Source organism: Cynocephalus volans, chromosome 6 (genome assembly GCF_027409185.1).
Source record: "Cynocephalus volans isolate mCynVol1 chromosome 6, mCynVol1.pri, whole genome shotgun sequence".
Lineage (NCBI taxonomy): Eukaryota > Metazoa > Chordata > Mammalia > Dermoptera > Cynocephalidae > Cynocephalus > Cynocephalus volans.
This window is the reverse complement of record NC_084465.1, coordinates 164,858,929-164,874,664: the sequence shown is the minus strand read 5'-3', so window position 1 is coordinate 164,874,664 and position 15,736 is coordinate 164,858,929. Positions and strand designations below refer to the sequence as shown.

The following is a 15,736-nucleotide window of genomic DNA, read 5'->3' as shown; positions in this document are numbered from 1 at the left end:
CTGCAGTGCTCAGAGGACAGTGGGGCACTCCAGCCGTCCTGCCTCCAGCACTACAGACGCAGAGGTGGGCATGACCTCAGAAGGCAGTCTGGACTGATAAAATGAATGCAAAGTAAAGCCACCTCCAGTTGTTTGCGGGCATTGTAACCAGTCAATTCTACAGTGCACGACTTTCCACACACGTCACACCTATGCCCCTCCCCCAGGCAAGACCCCCGAGACCCAGCGTTTACAGGTGCTTTGCCTGGCCACGAGTAGAGAGACATTATGTGTCTGTTATAAGAGGAGAAAGAGTTGTGTTTATACCACTTTTTCTTACAAAAACCAAACGCAAATACCCCGGGTAAAGAAACAGAACAGTCTCCATGTTACTGTCGATCCATGGCCCCAGCCATTTCTACGTTCCAGCCTCGGGTGGATCATTTTCTTTCTCCCTTTCTGAATCGGCGCGGCCCTTGTCAGACAAAGAGGCCAGGCCACTTGCTGGGAGGTCTTAGAGGTACAGCACTATCAGGCCTATTGGTTTCACAAGCTCCTCAGCCCCAGTCGCTGACGGGATTAGTTCTCCAACTCCATACTGTATTCTAGGACTATTTAAAGAGGTCACCTGATGGAATCAGCAAGTTAAGGGTTTCTTCTAAAATCCAACATGCAATGATTTATTCAATTAAAAAAGAATGGGGTAATAAAATTTTCCAAGTTTGTTTTTCACTAATTTTATTTATATTAGGCAGTTTTCACTCAGAATATCTATCAATTCATTTTTCAGGTTGAGATGTATATATGTGCATCTGTTCATATGTATATAATCACTTAGAAACTTTATTTGGTATAACTTCACATTTTTGGTATATAGAAATAATTTATTAATGGAGCACAGTAGACATACAATCAATATTATTTCCTAGAATATGCAATATATAAATTATTCACATTAAAAAATTAAGAACAGAAGCTTCATATGCAGGAAATATTTTTAAATGTATACCTAATTTTGACTGTTTTTGACAATATACACTACTAGCTTTATAAATATGAATGAATATGACATTCACGCATTTGAGTGAAGTACACGGGTCCATTCCAGATGCTTAATACACTACATGAATAATTTGCTCTTCACTTTGGTCGCTGAGATTCCATGTGCTGAGGCATATAGCGGACCTGAAAGATATGTCCAGCAGTACGGTTACCACACTGGCATTTTACGAATGTCTGCTTCTTCTATTCTCCTTTATAGCGAGGAGGCCTTTTCTCTTTAAAAGCAAGAAGACCTTCTAGTCTGTCTTTCGTTGGAATGGTCTAAGAAAAGCAAAATATTAATATTATATATAACAAAAATTAAAAAACAACAGTAAAAGTTTAATAAGTATTACCCCAAAAAACTAATTATAAATAAATTCCAAGATTCTAAAATCAATTAGTTATTTGAACAACTCTCCTAATTATGTGACCAAACTGGTCATCCCTACTCCAAATGTTATTTTCCATTTCAAATCAGCTTTTAAAAAATGTCAAAAGATTTTATTTTTTTTTTTATATAAGTTTAGGTTTAGGTTCCGCTTAAAAAAAAATGAGCAGAAAATAAGTTTCCACATACTCCCTCAAGCACTGCCCCAGTTTAACCTATGATTAACATCTTGCATTAGTGTGGCACATTTCTTACAAGTGATGAACCAATATTGATACATTATTAACTAAAGTCCATAGTTTCCATCAGGGTTCACTCTCTGTGTTGCATATTCTATGTGTTTTGACAAATGCTTGACAGGTACCCACCATTACAGTAACATACAGAATAGTTTCACTGCCCTAAGTGTCCCTTGTGCTCCACCTATTTATTCTGACTGCTGTCACTCATAACTGTCTCTACAGTTTTGCTATTTCCAGAACGCCACTGAGTTGGGATCATACAGTAAGTACCCTTTCTAGATAGAATTCTTTCACTCAGCAATATGCATTAAAAGCTCCTTCACGTCATTTCGTAGCTTGATAGCTCATATCTTTGTACTGCTAAATAATATTCCACTATATAGATGTACCACAGTTATCTATTCACCTACTGCAGGAATCTTGATTGCTTCCAAGTTTTAACCATTATGAATAAAGCTTGGTGCACAGGTTTCTCTGCGGACATAAGTTTTCAACTCATTTGGGTAAATACCAAAGAGCACAGTTGCTGGACCATATGGTGAGAGTATGTTTAGCTTTATATGAAATGGCCAAACTGTCTTCTAAAATGGTTGAGTCGTTTTTACATTCCCAGCAGCAACGAATGAGCATTTCTGTAGCTCCACGTACTCATCAGCACTTGTTGTTTTCAGAGTTTTGGATTATAAGCATTCCAATACGGTGTAGCGGCACTTTGTTTAATTTGCAATTTCTTAATTACATGTTTTTGACATCTTTTCATATGATTATTTCCCATCTACTTTGCTATCTACTTTCTGGTGAGGTGTCTGTTCAGAGCTTCTGTCTTTTTTAAATTGGGTTGTTTATTTTCTCATTGTTGAGTCTTTCAATTTGTTTTTTTTTTTTTTTTTTTTTTTGGGGGGGGAAATTTTGGATATAAGACCTTTATTAGACATATTTTTCAAAGATATTTTCTCCCAGTCTGTGTCTTTTCATTCTCTTAGCAGTGTCTTTTGTGCAGTATAAGTTACTAATTTTAATAAAGTCAATCTTATCAATTTATTTTTTTCTTGGATTGTGCTTTTGGTGTCGTACCGAAAAACTCACTGCCCAATCCAAGTTCATTGAGATTTTTCTCCTATGTTCTCTTCTGCAAGTTTTACAGTTTTTCATCTTACATTTAGATTTAGGACCCATTCTGAGTTAAATTTTGTGTTTAGATTCATTTTCTTGTATGTGAATGCCCAGATGCTCCAGTACCATTTGTCTTCAAGACTGTCCTTTCTCTACTGAACTGCCTTTGCTCCTTTGTCAAATACCAGGTGACTGTACTTGTGTGGGTCCACTTCTGGCCTCTTCTCTTCCACTGATCCATTTGTTTATTCTTTCACCAATATCATAATTTCTTGATTACTGTAGTTTTACAGTAAGTCTTGAAGTCAGGTAGTGACTCCAACTTGAAATCAGTGCTCAAACTTTGTTCTTCTGCAATACTGAGTAGGCTATTCTGGGTCTCTGGACTTTTCATACAAGCTTTAGAATCAATTTGTCAATACCTACAGAGTAACTTGCTGGGATTTTTATTGGGATTACACTAAATCTGTAGACCAAGTTGGGAAGAACTGACATCTTAACATTGAGTCTCCCTATCCATGAACATAAGATATTTTCCCATTTATTTAAATCTTGATTTCTCTCATCAGTTTTGTAGTTTTTCTACTACAGATCTTGTAAATATTTTGTTAGATTTATATCTAAGTTTTCCACTTTTTCTGTGCCCATGTAAATGGTACTGTATTTTTAATTTCAAATTCCAATTCTTCATTGCTGATATATAGGGAAGAAAATGACTTTTGTATATTAACCTTGTATCATGTAATCTTGCTCTAACTGCTTATAAGTTTTGTTGTTGATTCTTTGGGATTTTCTATGGGGTAGTTTGTTGTTTCAATACCTGCATACATTATATAATGATTCAATCAGAATATCTATTACGTAAACATCTATCATTTCTTTTTTTGGCAGCTGGCCAGTTTGTGGAACTGAACCCTTAACCTTGGTGTTACAAGGTTGTGCTCTAACCAACTGAGCTAACTGGCCAGCCCTCTTTGGGATTTTCTACACAGACAAACACGACATCTGTGAACAGTTACATTTTTCTTTCTCAATCTATATACCTCTTCCTTCCTTCTTTTTTGTCTTACTGCATTAGCTAGGACTTTCATTATAATGCTGGAAAGGCATAGTAAGAGTGACATCCTTGCCTTGTTCCTGATCATTAAGATGTTAGCAGTAGGTTTTTGGTAGATGTTCTTTGGCCGTACTCATGAGAGATACTGGCCTATAATTTACCTTCTTGTAATGTCTTTCCCTAGTTTAGGTATTAGGATAATGCTGACCTTGTAGAATGGGTTAGGAAGTGCTCCTTCTGTTTCTGTGTTCTAGTAGAGATTGTAGAGAACTGGTATCATTCCATCTTCAAATGTTTTGTTAAATTCACCAGTTAAACCATATGTGCTTGGTGCTTTATGTTTTGGAAGAATATTAATCCCTGACTCAATTTCTTTGATAAACATAGACTATTCAGGTTATCTATTTCTCCTTATGTGAGTTTTGATAGATGCTATCTTTCAAGGAATTGGTCCATTTCATCCAGGTTATCAAATCTATGGGCACAGAGTTGTTCATAACATTCTTTTACTATACTTTTAATGTCCACAGCCTCTCTTACATTTCTGATATTAGTACTTTTTATTCCTTTCTCTTTTTTTCCTTGGTTAGCCTGGCAAAGTATATCAATTTACAGATCTTTACCAAGAAAGCTTTGGTTTTGTTGATTTTTTTTCTATTGTTTTCCTATTTTCAGTTTCATTTAGTTGATTTCTGCTCTAGCATTACTTCTTTTCTTCTGTTTACTTTTAATTTAATTTGCTCTTCTTCTTCTAGTTTCCTAATAAGGTGAAAGCTTATTATTGATTTTAGATCTTTCTACTTTTTAATATATGCATCCAATGATATAAACTTCTATGCATTGCTTTCAATACAGCCCACAAATTTTGAGAAGTTGTATCTTCATTTTTACTTAGTTCAAAATATTTTTTAATTCTTCTTGAGACCTAAAATAATGTTTCAGGAAAAAAGAGAAAAGCATTTTGTTCCTCTATAGAAAGACCTACTAATTTGCATATAAAAAAGAAAACTATAATTTCCTTAGTAAACTTTCAGTAGGCAGGAGAGAAGGCTGAGAACTTCAGGAAAAGCCAGTGAGTCTCAAATACACATATACTACATAGTAAGCACACGTTCATGCTACCCTCCTGCCACCTCTCTACACTGGAGGGAGGGGCCATGTCCACACCCACAAGAGACAACATAAGCCTAGAGACAGCTACAGCATGAATAGTACTAACTTAGCTATTCTAACAGCTTTCTGAATTATGTAGACAAGAGTCATTCATCTGTGGAGCAGAATCAGTAATAAGAGCTGGTAACAGTCAAATAGCAGAAACAACTAATTTCAACCCATTTGTACAATTTTGGAATGAGCACTGGAACCTTGCTCAGTGATACATATAATTCATTTGAATTACACAGAAGGTAAACATAATTTACAAGGGTATATTCTCATTAAATTTGTGACTATATTACATACCTGAGCATAACAAGCTTCTTCTATGGCTAACCCTGTTACTAAATCGACCTGAGGATGAAAACATAATTCATTTCAGCAGAAATAACATTTTAAAGCATGGTATATTCAATACAAATTCAAACTGAATAACACTATCCCAAAAGAATAGAATCTTTGATTCTGTACAATGGATCAGAAGTATTACCAGGATGATATTTGGAACCAAGCTTCCTGGCTCAAATCCTGACTCCACCACTTGGAATCTGTGTCATCCTGGGAAAGTTACTTAACCTCCCTGTGCTTCAGAGAGGCATATCTGTATTTTTAATTTCAAATTAGAATTTGAAGCAAGGGGCTACTGTAGCACTCAGCATGTGGAGGCACCGAGGGACTTCGAGGTGAAGCCTACCTTGTTTCAATGCACTTTGCCCTACTGTGCTGCCCAGATACTGCACTCTTACAAACTGAAGGCTACAAATCGACAACCCTGCACTGAGCAAATCTATGGTCGCCATTTTTCAACAGTATGTGTGCTCACTTTGTGTCCCATGACACATAATTCTCACAATACTTCAGACTTTTTCACTATTATTATTCTGTCACGGTGATCTGTGATCGGTAATACTGACATTAGTATTGTAGCTCCTTTGGAGCTCTATGAACCGCACCCACGTGAGACGGCAAACTTTATCAACAAATATTGTGTGTATTCTCACTGCTCCACTGCCCGGCAGTCCCCACCTCACCCCCTCTCCTTGGGACTCCCTGTTTCCTGAGACACAACAATACTGAAATTAGGCCCGTTAATAATCCTGTAATGGCTTCTGCACCTACAAGGGAAAGGAAGAGCTGCATGTCTCTCATTTTAAATCAAAAGCTAGAAATGATGACGTTTAGTAAGAAAAGCATGTCAAAAACCAAATTTGAAAGAAGCTGATTCCAACCCTCACAGTTGACTTTCAGGGGTTCAAGACTTTGGTGGAGGAAGTGACTGGAAATGTGGAAATAGCAAGCAAACTAGCATTAGAAGTGGAGGCTGAGATGTGACTGAATTACTACAGTCTCATGATAAGACTTTAACGGATGAGGTGCTCCTTCTTATGAATGAGCAAAGAAAGTGGTTTCTCGAGATGGAATCTACTCCTGGTGAAGATGCTGTGAACACTGTTGAAATGACAACAAAGGATTTAGATATTACAAAAAGTTAGTTAACAAAGCAGTGGCAGGGTTTGAGAGGACTGACTCAAATTTTGAAACAATTTCCTCTGTCGGTAAAAGGCTTTCAAACAGCACTGCATGCTACAGGAAAATCTTTCATGAAATGAAGAGTCGATCAACGAGGCAAACATCACTGTTGTCTTGTTTTGAGGCAGCCATCAATATCAAGGCAAGACCTTCCATCAGCAAAAAAATCACAACTCAATGAAGGCTCAGATGACTGTTAGCATTTTTCGGCAGTAAGGTATTTTTTAATTGAGATATGTACATTGTTTTTTTAGACATAATGCTACTGTACACTTAATAGTGTAAACATAACTTTTACATGCATTGGGAAGCCAAAACATTTGTGTGACTCACTTTATTGTGAAAAGCACTTTACTGAGGTTGTCTGGAACAGAACATGCAGTATCTCTGAGGTATGCCTGTACATATACTCATATATAAAGAGCCTGTCATACAGTAAGAGCTATATAATGTGTTTGCTATTAGTACTGTTCCTATTATCTAACTAAATAAACCAATCAAATAATTTACAAATTTGTAAAACTGCATTTATTGCTAACAAATTCAATCTCTCTTTACTGCTATAAAGCCCAGAAATATATAGTGCTTCCAGGTCTGCAGGGAGGAAGCACCTTTCTTCAAAATTCTCATAATTTAACCAAATACAACGGCTGTAATTAAAAGTTCAAAGTTAATGGGGGGCACTGCCTCCTCCTTTGCTCCCTGCCCTGGACCGGGGCCTCCACTACATTAAAGTCATTCCCTGGGGCAGGCCCAGGGTGCCCTACAGATTCCGCTTGTTTGTATGTCTCCCTGCAGAAAGCACACCGAGAAGTCAAATGTGGAGACACTTAGCCTCAGCTTTGAGCTAGGAAGTTCTCCTTGGAAAGTTGTTTATAATATGACACTGATGCTAGGAATACACAGAATGCCCTTTACTTTTGGTTTTCTATGCAATACTAGCCAATAAATCTGTCTACTAACTCAATGGCAAAAATAACAAGCATGTCCTAAGCTGCAGGGCACTGATGAAATTCCTGAATTTTGTGAGTATGATACTGAATCATCAATAATCTTAAAAAGAATGAAATCGGTGACGGAGCTAAAAGGAACCTCAACAGCTTTCAGTAATAGCGGCATTCAAACACCTATATTTTAGAACATTAAAAAACAGTGTGGAAATCTAAACATAGCTCATTTTAATTAAATCTCTACTATCCATTCCAACAACGAACTCAAGCATTAAGAAACTTACCTCCATCCCCTGATTAATTGCTAATTTTGCCACTCTCATTGCAACAGGTCCCTAAAATTCAAATTAAAAAACACAGATTTTAGTTCACATGTATGCAAATTACATTGTACTTCTTGGTAAAATGCAGAAATTTCCATTGCTGGACCCATGGCATAGCCAACAATGGCTGTGAGATACTAGATGAAAAACTTCTTTCCTGAGCCTTGCAGAGTCTTAATTAAACAGCAATAGTAACGACCTTACTGCACCGGCCAGTTACTCAGATGCCACAGTATTCTGGTATGTGGCAAACGCTAGGTCCTCAAAGAGCAGCAGGAGGTGCACATCCAGGAGAGGGCTTGCCATTCTTCAACAACTCTCCCTAAGAAGTTAAGTAGGGGAAGAAAGCGAGGCCAAGTCTTTGGCTCACTCTCACACTAATGAGGGGTGGGGACAGAAGCTTAAGCTGGAGACGAGGCAGTTGCTATTATTACTCATCTGTTTCAGACACTGGATTTCCCTCTGCTTCATTAGCATTGATACCCAACTGTCATGACAATGGATTAATAAAGATGTGTCCTCTGGGCAGTGCTCCCACATCACAAATAAACAAAGTCTAAAGAATTCTTTCAGGATGTATAAAGGGTCACAGAGGGAAGAACTGAGTCTTCTCTGTGAGAAGGAAAACATTACTTTTGCTTTGTGGAAGCCAAACTTGTACCAAACTGTCCCACAGAAAACCACAATCCCCAGATGGAATATAGTTATTTGATCACGTTTGAAAATCTTAAAATATTGTTTATGGGTGACGAATGGGAATTCAATGGAGTATTTTAAATTAAATGGTCTTTTGAATTAAAACACAGGTAGGCTCTAAATAACAGGCAGAACAAAGGAGAAACAGATGAATGTATGAAAATGCCATTTTTTTTCTAGGGGTTTCTATTATTAACTTCGGCCCACCTAAAATCTCTTCCTAAGTCACATGCTTAAACATCTTTTCCATACGCCACTTTTCCAAGGCTACAGAACTTAGACAAGCACCTTAGTTATAATTCTTCCAAAAGTGATCTGCATGTGTTGTACACACTAGTACCACTTTTTTCTGGATTGCCAATCCATATTTTTAAATAGTGTGCTCCTCTAAATGAGAGCCTTTTCCATTTTCATCACCAAATGACCCAGACCAGGTGCTTGTCAACCTCCCAGATGCCCAAGTCCATTTGTGAAAATGCAGGTGTGGACTCAGTGGGCCGAGGACACTGTACGTCTAACGTGCTCCCAGGAGATGCTCAGGCTACCTGTCCACAGGCCACATTTGGGGTGGCAAGGTTTAGAAAACCATGATAAAAACAGGAAAAATTATTTATTTTTACTTTTTATTTTTTTGGTGGTTGGCCAGCACAGGGATCTGACTATTCTTCTTTACAAGTTTCTTTTTTCTCAGAGAAATGAAAGTAACATACATATTTTAAAAATCATCCGGAAATACTAATTTTACAGAAGATTTCTAATTATGGAAGAATAATCATTTGGAAACAAAGTAACAAATTGTAAAATTAATGATTATTCCATTCAAACTTCACTGGCAACTTGTGCACATAGTTTCACAGTCACACATTTCGTGAAGTCATTCAACATCTCCTCATACATTAGTTTGACCTGGAGAAAAGTGAATTTCAAAATGAATGCTCTCAGAGTAATGTTCTCCACATGAAAGGTGGTAAGAGCATGGACAGGGGTGGTGATGCAGGCTGGCTGACCACATGGTGGAATGTAGCCCCATGTCACATTGCTGGAGGGAGGGAGCAGACAGGAGGGGATGCCGCACTCTCTCCAGCAGGGTCCCCTGTGGACACTGAGGACGTTCTGTGCACTGAAGATGAGGAAGAGACAGCAAGTCAGATGCTAAGGGGCCATGCAGCCCCCGCGAGAAGCCCTGTAGCAGGGAACTGAACACTCACATCAGTAAGTCAGCAGAATCACCAGAATTGGTGTTATGCCATTACCTTTCTTAAACACACCTGTTATTTCAACTGAGGTATGCTTTGGTCGTCAAGTTTTAAGCAAACAGAAGTCAATATTAAACCAATATTTACCTAAATTACTACTTCTCCTGATACTTGTATGTTTAATCTCTCTTTAGGTAGACATTTTCCTAATATTCTGGGGAAATACCAAAGTTATGTGAAAGTGTTTTCTTTTTAAAGCAGTAGAAATCTTTTTTATTGGCACTCTTTCCATCAATTCAACAAATACTCAGCATCTGTTGAGTGTAAGGCTCTACATTACCTTATACAGGGAATAAATTATATGAGGGCCCTGCCCTAAAAGAATTAATGGCTCATAAGGTAACCAGGAAGAACCGGACTAGTATCAGCATCAGACAGTGTGGTTTTAGAAATCTACTCAGCAGTGAGGCACCATTTGACAGCTCTTGGGGACAGGTGCATCACAGCAGAGCAGAGCCTGTCTGACAGCAGAGGTTCTCATGCTGAGGGCCAAGAACACCTTCTGAAAGTGAATGTCAAACTACGAACAAATGTGGGAGGGTATATGCATTTCCTTTGAGAGATATTTCATGAAATTCCAATAGGGGTCCATGGCCCCAAAACAGGTTATGAAGCCTGTTTGAGTTAAGTGACCCTGAGACGGAGAGGAAGTTATTTTGACTTTGGGAATGGTTAGGGGGTGTTGTAACACTTTAAACTGGATTAGGGAAAAAGAGATATCACTAACTGCTCACATAGCAAAAGAGGACTCTTATGTTAAAATCCTTTAATCTGTGATTCCAGGCCAAAAGGAATATTTGAAAAATATACCAGAAGGAGTGACAGAACAAAGAATCTCTTAAATCAGAACCATCAATGCACTGTTCCTAATATTACTCATGGGTATAGCCATACTTAAATAAATGTGCACGGTGTTCCAGATTCTGAATTATACTTGCGAGGAAGTACACTGTGCACAAGGGAGTGTGACAACAATGTCTACGTCACCATGAAAATGAACACACACAATAAGATGAATAACTGCTGCTTTTTAAGCAGGTTATCTCACATGAAGTCACTGCAACGAAAGCCCACTCTGGCAAAACAGACTATGTGGTCTCTTACTTAGCAGAGAACAGTGTATTGCAACGCATTTCTACTTGGGGGTGGTCCGGGGTGACAGCCCACCCACCACTCCTTCCCTCCAGGGACATGGCTTAGGTTAGACTGCTCAGTTGGGGAAGGAATTAAAACATTTCCTAGGAAGTTGTACCACACATGACTAACACTATTCAAGTGATATATTATCCAAGTGTGGCTAGAGGACGACCCTCAGATTGTCTTCAACTCTTAGTTTTAGTCCTCAAGGATCTTCATGTCAATCTAACATAACACTTCTAGTTTTACAGCGACCATGCATCCATTTACTTAGAAAGCTAACCAAGGACATCTCAGGTATGCCAGATGACTGTTGTTTTAGTCAACAAAGTGATCTAAATGAGAAAAAAGGGAACTCTAATTAGAGATACCTGAGGTAAGAACTCTCTTGCTAGGTCCAGAGCCTTTCTGTAGGCAGCATCCCCCTCCTTGTTCTGTTCTAGAACATGGCTGATCAAGCCCACTGCCTTGGCTTCTTGGCCATCGAGCACGCGGGCTGAGAAGATGAGCTCCTTGGCCAGGGATATCCCAATGGCACGTGGCAATCGCTGCGTCCCCCCTGATGGGTGAGAGAGAGAGAGAAGGCAGGCAATGCATTGATGTCTTTTCATTTTAATGCTTCTTTATTTACAAAAATAAGCCAGGGCAAGAAGTTGATATCTCAACGTTAGTAAGTGCAAAATTACTTCAAACCAGAATCTAATTTCTTAATTCATGCATAAAATTAATAACATCAAGAAAGCACTTGAGAATCTTACATCATTCTTAAGTGATTTGGGCACTGAATATTACCCACAACATAGCTGATGTATCTCTGAATCCCACCCACAATTGTGGCCACGTCAGTAACCACACTGTGAACAGTAATGGACAAGCAATAACGTCATTTAAGTCCAGTGACTAGACATGCAGAGTTCTATCAGGCTTGGCATTTTCCTTTCAGCTTAGATAAAACTTAACAACTTCTGAGAAATTCAACTCATATACTTTTCAGGAATCCTTTATGGTGAATAAATTATAAACTAATTTTAATTTAATAAAAATAAAAAGACAATTATTCATAAAAATCGACTTTGTCCTGGTAGTGCTTCTTTTCTCAGTGCAAGTCCTAATAGTCTCTACTAGTCCTCCTCTTTGAAAGACACTCTCTCACACACCAACACACCCTCCTTCCAGCTGTTGGGGAAAACCCATTCAGTGTGGAGTCAGAAGCCATGCATTTTAATCAAAACCACTCTGAGATACCTTCTCACTCAAGTTAGGATGGCTAATATCCAAAAGACTTAGAATGACAAATGTTGGCGAGGATGCAGAGAAAAGGGAACCCTCCTACACTGTTAGTGGGACTGCAAAGTGGTGCAGCCTTTATGGAAAACGGTATAGAGGTTCCTCAAACAACTACAGATAGATCTACCATATGACCCAGCTATCCCACTGCTGGGTATATACCCAGAGGAATGGAAATCATCATGTCAAAGGGATACCTGCACTCCCATGTTTATTGCAGTGCTATTTACAATAGCCAAGAGTTGGAATCAGCCCACATGTCCATCATCAGATGAGTGGATAAGGAAAATGTGGTATATCTACACAATGGAATGCTACTGTGCTAAAAAATAAAATGAAATTTTTCCATTCGCAGCAACACGAATATACTTAGAGAAAATTATATTAAGTGAAAAAGCCAGGAACAGAAAGAGAAATACTGCTTGTTCTCACTTATTTGTGGAAGCTAATAAAAATAAATAAAGAAATATACAAACAAATAAACAGGGCGAGGGGGAAGAACACACAACAATCACAACAATCCCTAGAACTTATTAAGACAAGTGAACAGATATGATGTTGATGGGGTGGGGGTGGGGGGGAGGAATTGGTAAAGGGACATGAAAATCACCTACATTATATATTGATAGATTAAAATTTTTAAAAAAGGAATAAATTTTAAAAATTTTAGATTAAATTAAAAAAAAAAAATAGAAGCCATGCATTTCATTTTGACTTTGCCACTTACTACCTGGGGACTTCGGGAGATGACTAACTCTTCAACTCCAAGGGAATACAGCGGCTTATTAGCATGATTTAGGGTAAACTTAGGACAGAGCCATTTTGTAGCAAAAGATGCCCCGTTTGTTGAAGACTGCCTAACTCATTAGATCCACCTATCTATTCACTACAATATCTTCTATTGATGAGGCCAGGATCTCATTAAATAGAAAGTTGGACAAAAGCAGGCAATACAGGTCTAATTTCAATTTCTATCAATAAGAATATGAAAACAGATGCAACATTAGGGGTCGTCTAAATCTTACCCTTCAAATGGCTGCCAGACTGCCCAGCGCACTTGTGGCCAGGAGGCAGCGGAGGAGCTGACTGCCCAGTTTTGGAAGAAAAAAGCATTCTGACAGTCCACTGTGCACACAGCTCGCTGGGTTTCATCTGACCCACAAAGTTTCAAGTTTTTATTTCTACATCAGTTACCAACATGTAAAAACTGGACAGGTGATATCCAGAAACCTATCCCTACGTGGAAGTCAACTGCAGCTGCACCACTCAGATGCAGTGCTCTCCAGTTTGCCACGGTCTCCACCACTCTCTATTACTTTAATACTTCAGACTGAGAAGTTTTGCTTTCCTTTCAGAGGAAAGCAAAATCTTTTTTTATCCACATCTCTATGAAAAGTGGGAAAAATACCAAGACCGTAAGTTTCAAGAAGGCCTATTTCCCTTCAGCAACGAAATATATTCCAACATGTTTAACAGAATATGCCTGGGTTGAAAGAACAGAACTTAAGATGCTATTGTTAAACAAACCATATTAAGAATCATGACGAGTACTTAGAAAATACGCTGATTGTAAACAAAATGGTGTTGCTCAGTGTAGACAAGATAGGTGTGAGAACTTAGGGGACAAGCTGCATGAAAAAGACAGGTCATCTATGGTGTTTCCAATGGCAGCTGATTAGAACACAGATATAAGTAACATAACCCAGGTAACTGTTTCACTCATGGAGCTGATGAAAATTTGGATGAGATTGAAGATCTTAATGGATATAGTATTCACGATAAGCACAACATTAGAAAATGATTCTTTTGTGTGTTCTGTGAAAAGTTTAATGTAGAGTGGTCAAAATGAACAAACGTGACCCTCGTTTAAAACAAAAATGTTGGGAATTCCAGTCAAGATAGCGGAATAGACGGTCCCCAGCATTACTCTGTCCCACAAATCAATGAATTTACAACTATAAAAATGTAACAACAGCCAAGCTGGGGCCAGTGGAGCTCAGGGGAAGAGGAGGAGAGACCTATGGAGCTCATGAAGGCAGGAGAAGCCACGATGAGAGAAAGAAAAAGCTGCTTGGGGTGTTTCAGGCCATGGCCGCTTTAAGGCTGGAACTGCAGAGCACATGGAGCAGGAGCCACAGCTGTGCCCTTTGGGTGGAGTTGCTTGGAGGCGGCAGGGGAGAAGAGGGCCCCCAGGACAGCAAAACCACTAATAGGGTTCCCGTGGACCCACGCAGGAGCGACAATTCAGAACAGTTGAAAAAGGGGAGCCATTCAGAGGCCGGTAAGTCATCACAAGGGACCAGTGCAGGGCCTGTCCCATGGGAAGTGTTTGGAACACAGGCAGTGGGGGAGACAGGCCCACTGGGGGAACACTGGGGAACAGCAAGGACAGGTGATCTGCACCCCAATCAGCACAGGACCACTCCGAGGAGACTGGTCAGGAATGCAGAATTGCATGGGGTGCAGTCTAATGAAAAGATTCAGGCCCAAATCAGAGTTTCTGCACAAACCGGGTGCACCTGATCTCTGGAGAGCTGGACGTACCTATAAGGTCAACCATTAAATCCTAAGCTGCACAAAAAGTCTTCCCTAGGGAAACAACAGCAAAGCAGCAATTTAGCTCAACACAGCTCAAGTACTGGTTGCCCCATCTTAGAAGTAAGCAAAGGAAAAAAAATTAGTTCCAGCCCAGGCACACCACTGGTGCCTTGGGGCCCGCCAGGGGACCTGAGGTATGGAGCCGGGAACCGGACCCCCCACTCACAACCAGGCACACTGCCTGTGCCAATGAGCATGCCAAAAAAATCACCTCCATGTGGATGGCCCCCCACAGCCACTACGGTAACCACAGCTGCCACAAAAGTGGCTAGATGTCACAACCACCGCATAGATGGTTTGTCAGCCACTGGAGTGCACTGACACAAGGACAGTCACCAGCAGAGATCAAAGAAAAGAACAGGATGTCTCTCTCTCCACAAAGACCATTCCAGAGTGACAGAAGCATCTGCTCTATGATAATATTGGGGGACCTGAACACACCTTTCAGTATTGGACAGATTATCTAGGCAATAAATCAACAGAGTAACCATTAATCTTTCAGAGGGAGAGAAGAAATCTAGGGTAATCAGTGGTGGCGGGGAGGGAGAGTGGGATAGGGAGAGATTGGACAAGGGACATAAAGAATAAGTATGACTTGTAACAATATACATACTAGTAATATTTATTTGATCAACATATGTCAACATCGAATCCCAGAAATATGTATATATAACCAATTATGATTCAAAAATAAATAAATTTAAAAAAATAATAAAAAGAACTTTTAACATAAAAAATAAAAAATAAATAAAATAAAATAAAAACATTGCATTTTTTATTCAACTGAAACATTTTGCTAGTCCATGTAGCTTATGCCCCTTCATCATGTTCTTCCACTTACTGTATCATTCTCCAGGAATGAGGATTTTGCAAAAATTTAACAAAGTAACGGTGGTAGCGTAGGTTGTAACTAACATTATAAAACAGATCCACTCCCTTGAGCAGAATGGCACACAGCACGCTGCTCTGCTCCAAGAACTG

At 39.1% G+C, this 15,736-nt stretch overlaps 1 protein-coding gene across 6 annotated transcripts in view; it reads right to left on the bottom strand.

Annotated features, from left to right (window-relative positions):
• Window positions 1-842: 842 nt before the first annotated feature.
• AUH (AU RNA binding methylglutaconyl-CoA hydratase) overlaps window positions 843-15,736 on the bottom strand; it is a 166,728-nt gene continuing 151,834 nt past the window's right edge. For all 6 annotated transcript variants that reach the window (XM_063099961.1, XM_063099963.1, XM_063099964.1 and 3 more), the window contains 4 exons: window positions 11,242-11,429; window positions 7,743-7,793; window positions 5,285-5,332; window positions 843-1,302 (listed from right to left, as the gene is read on the bottom strand). In XM_063099961.1, the coding sequence (XP_062956031.1) occupies window positions 1,225-1,302; window positions 5,285-5,332; window positions 7,743-7,793; window positions 11,242-11,429 (365 nt within the window). In that variant the 3' untranslated portion in view covers window positions 843-1,224. The remainder of the gene's footprint in view (window positions 1,303-5,284; window positions 5,333-7,742; window positions 7,794-11,241; window positions 11,430-15,736) is intronic.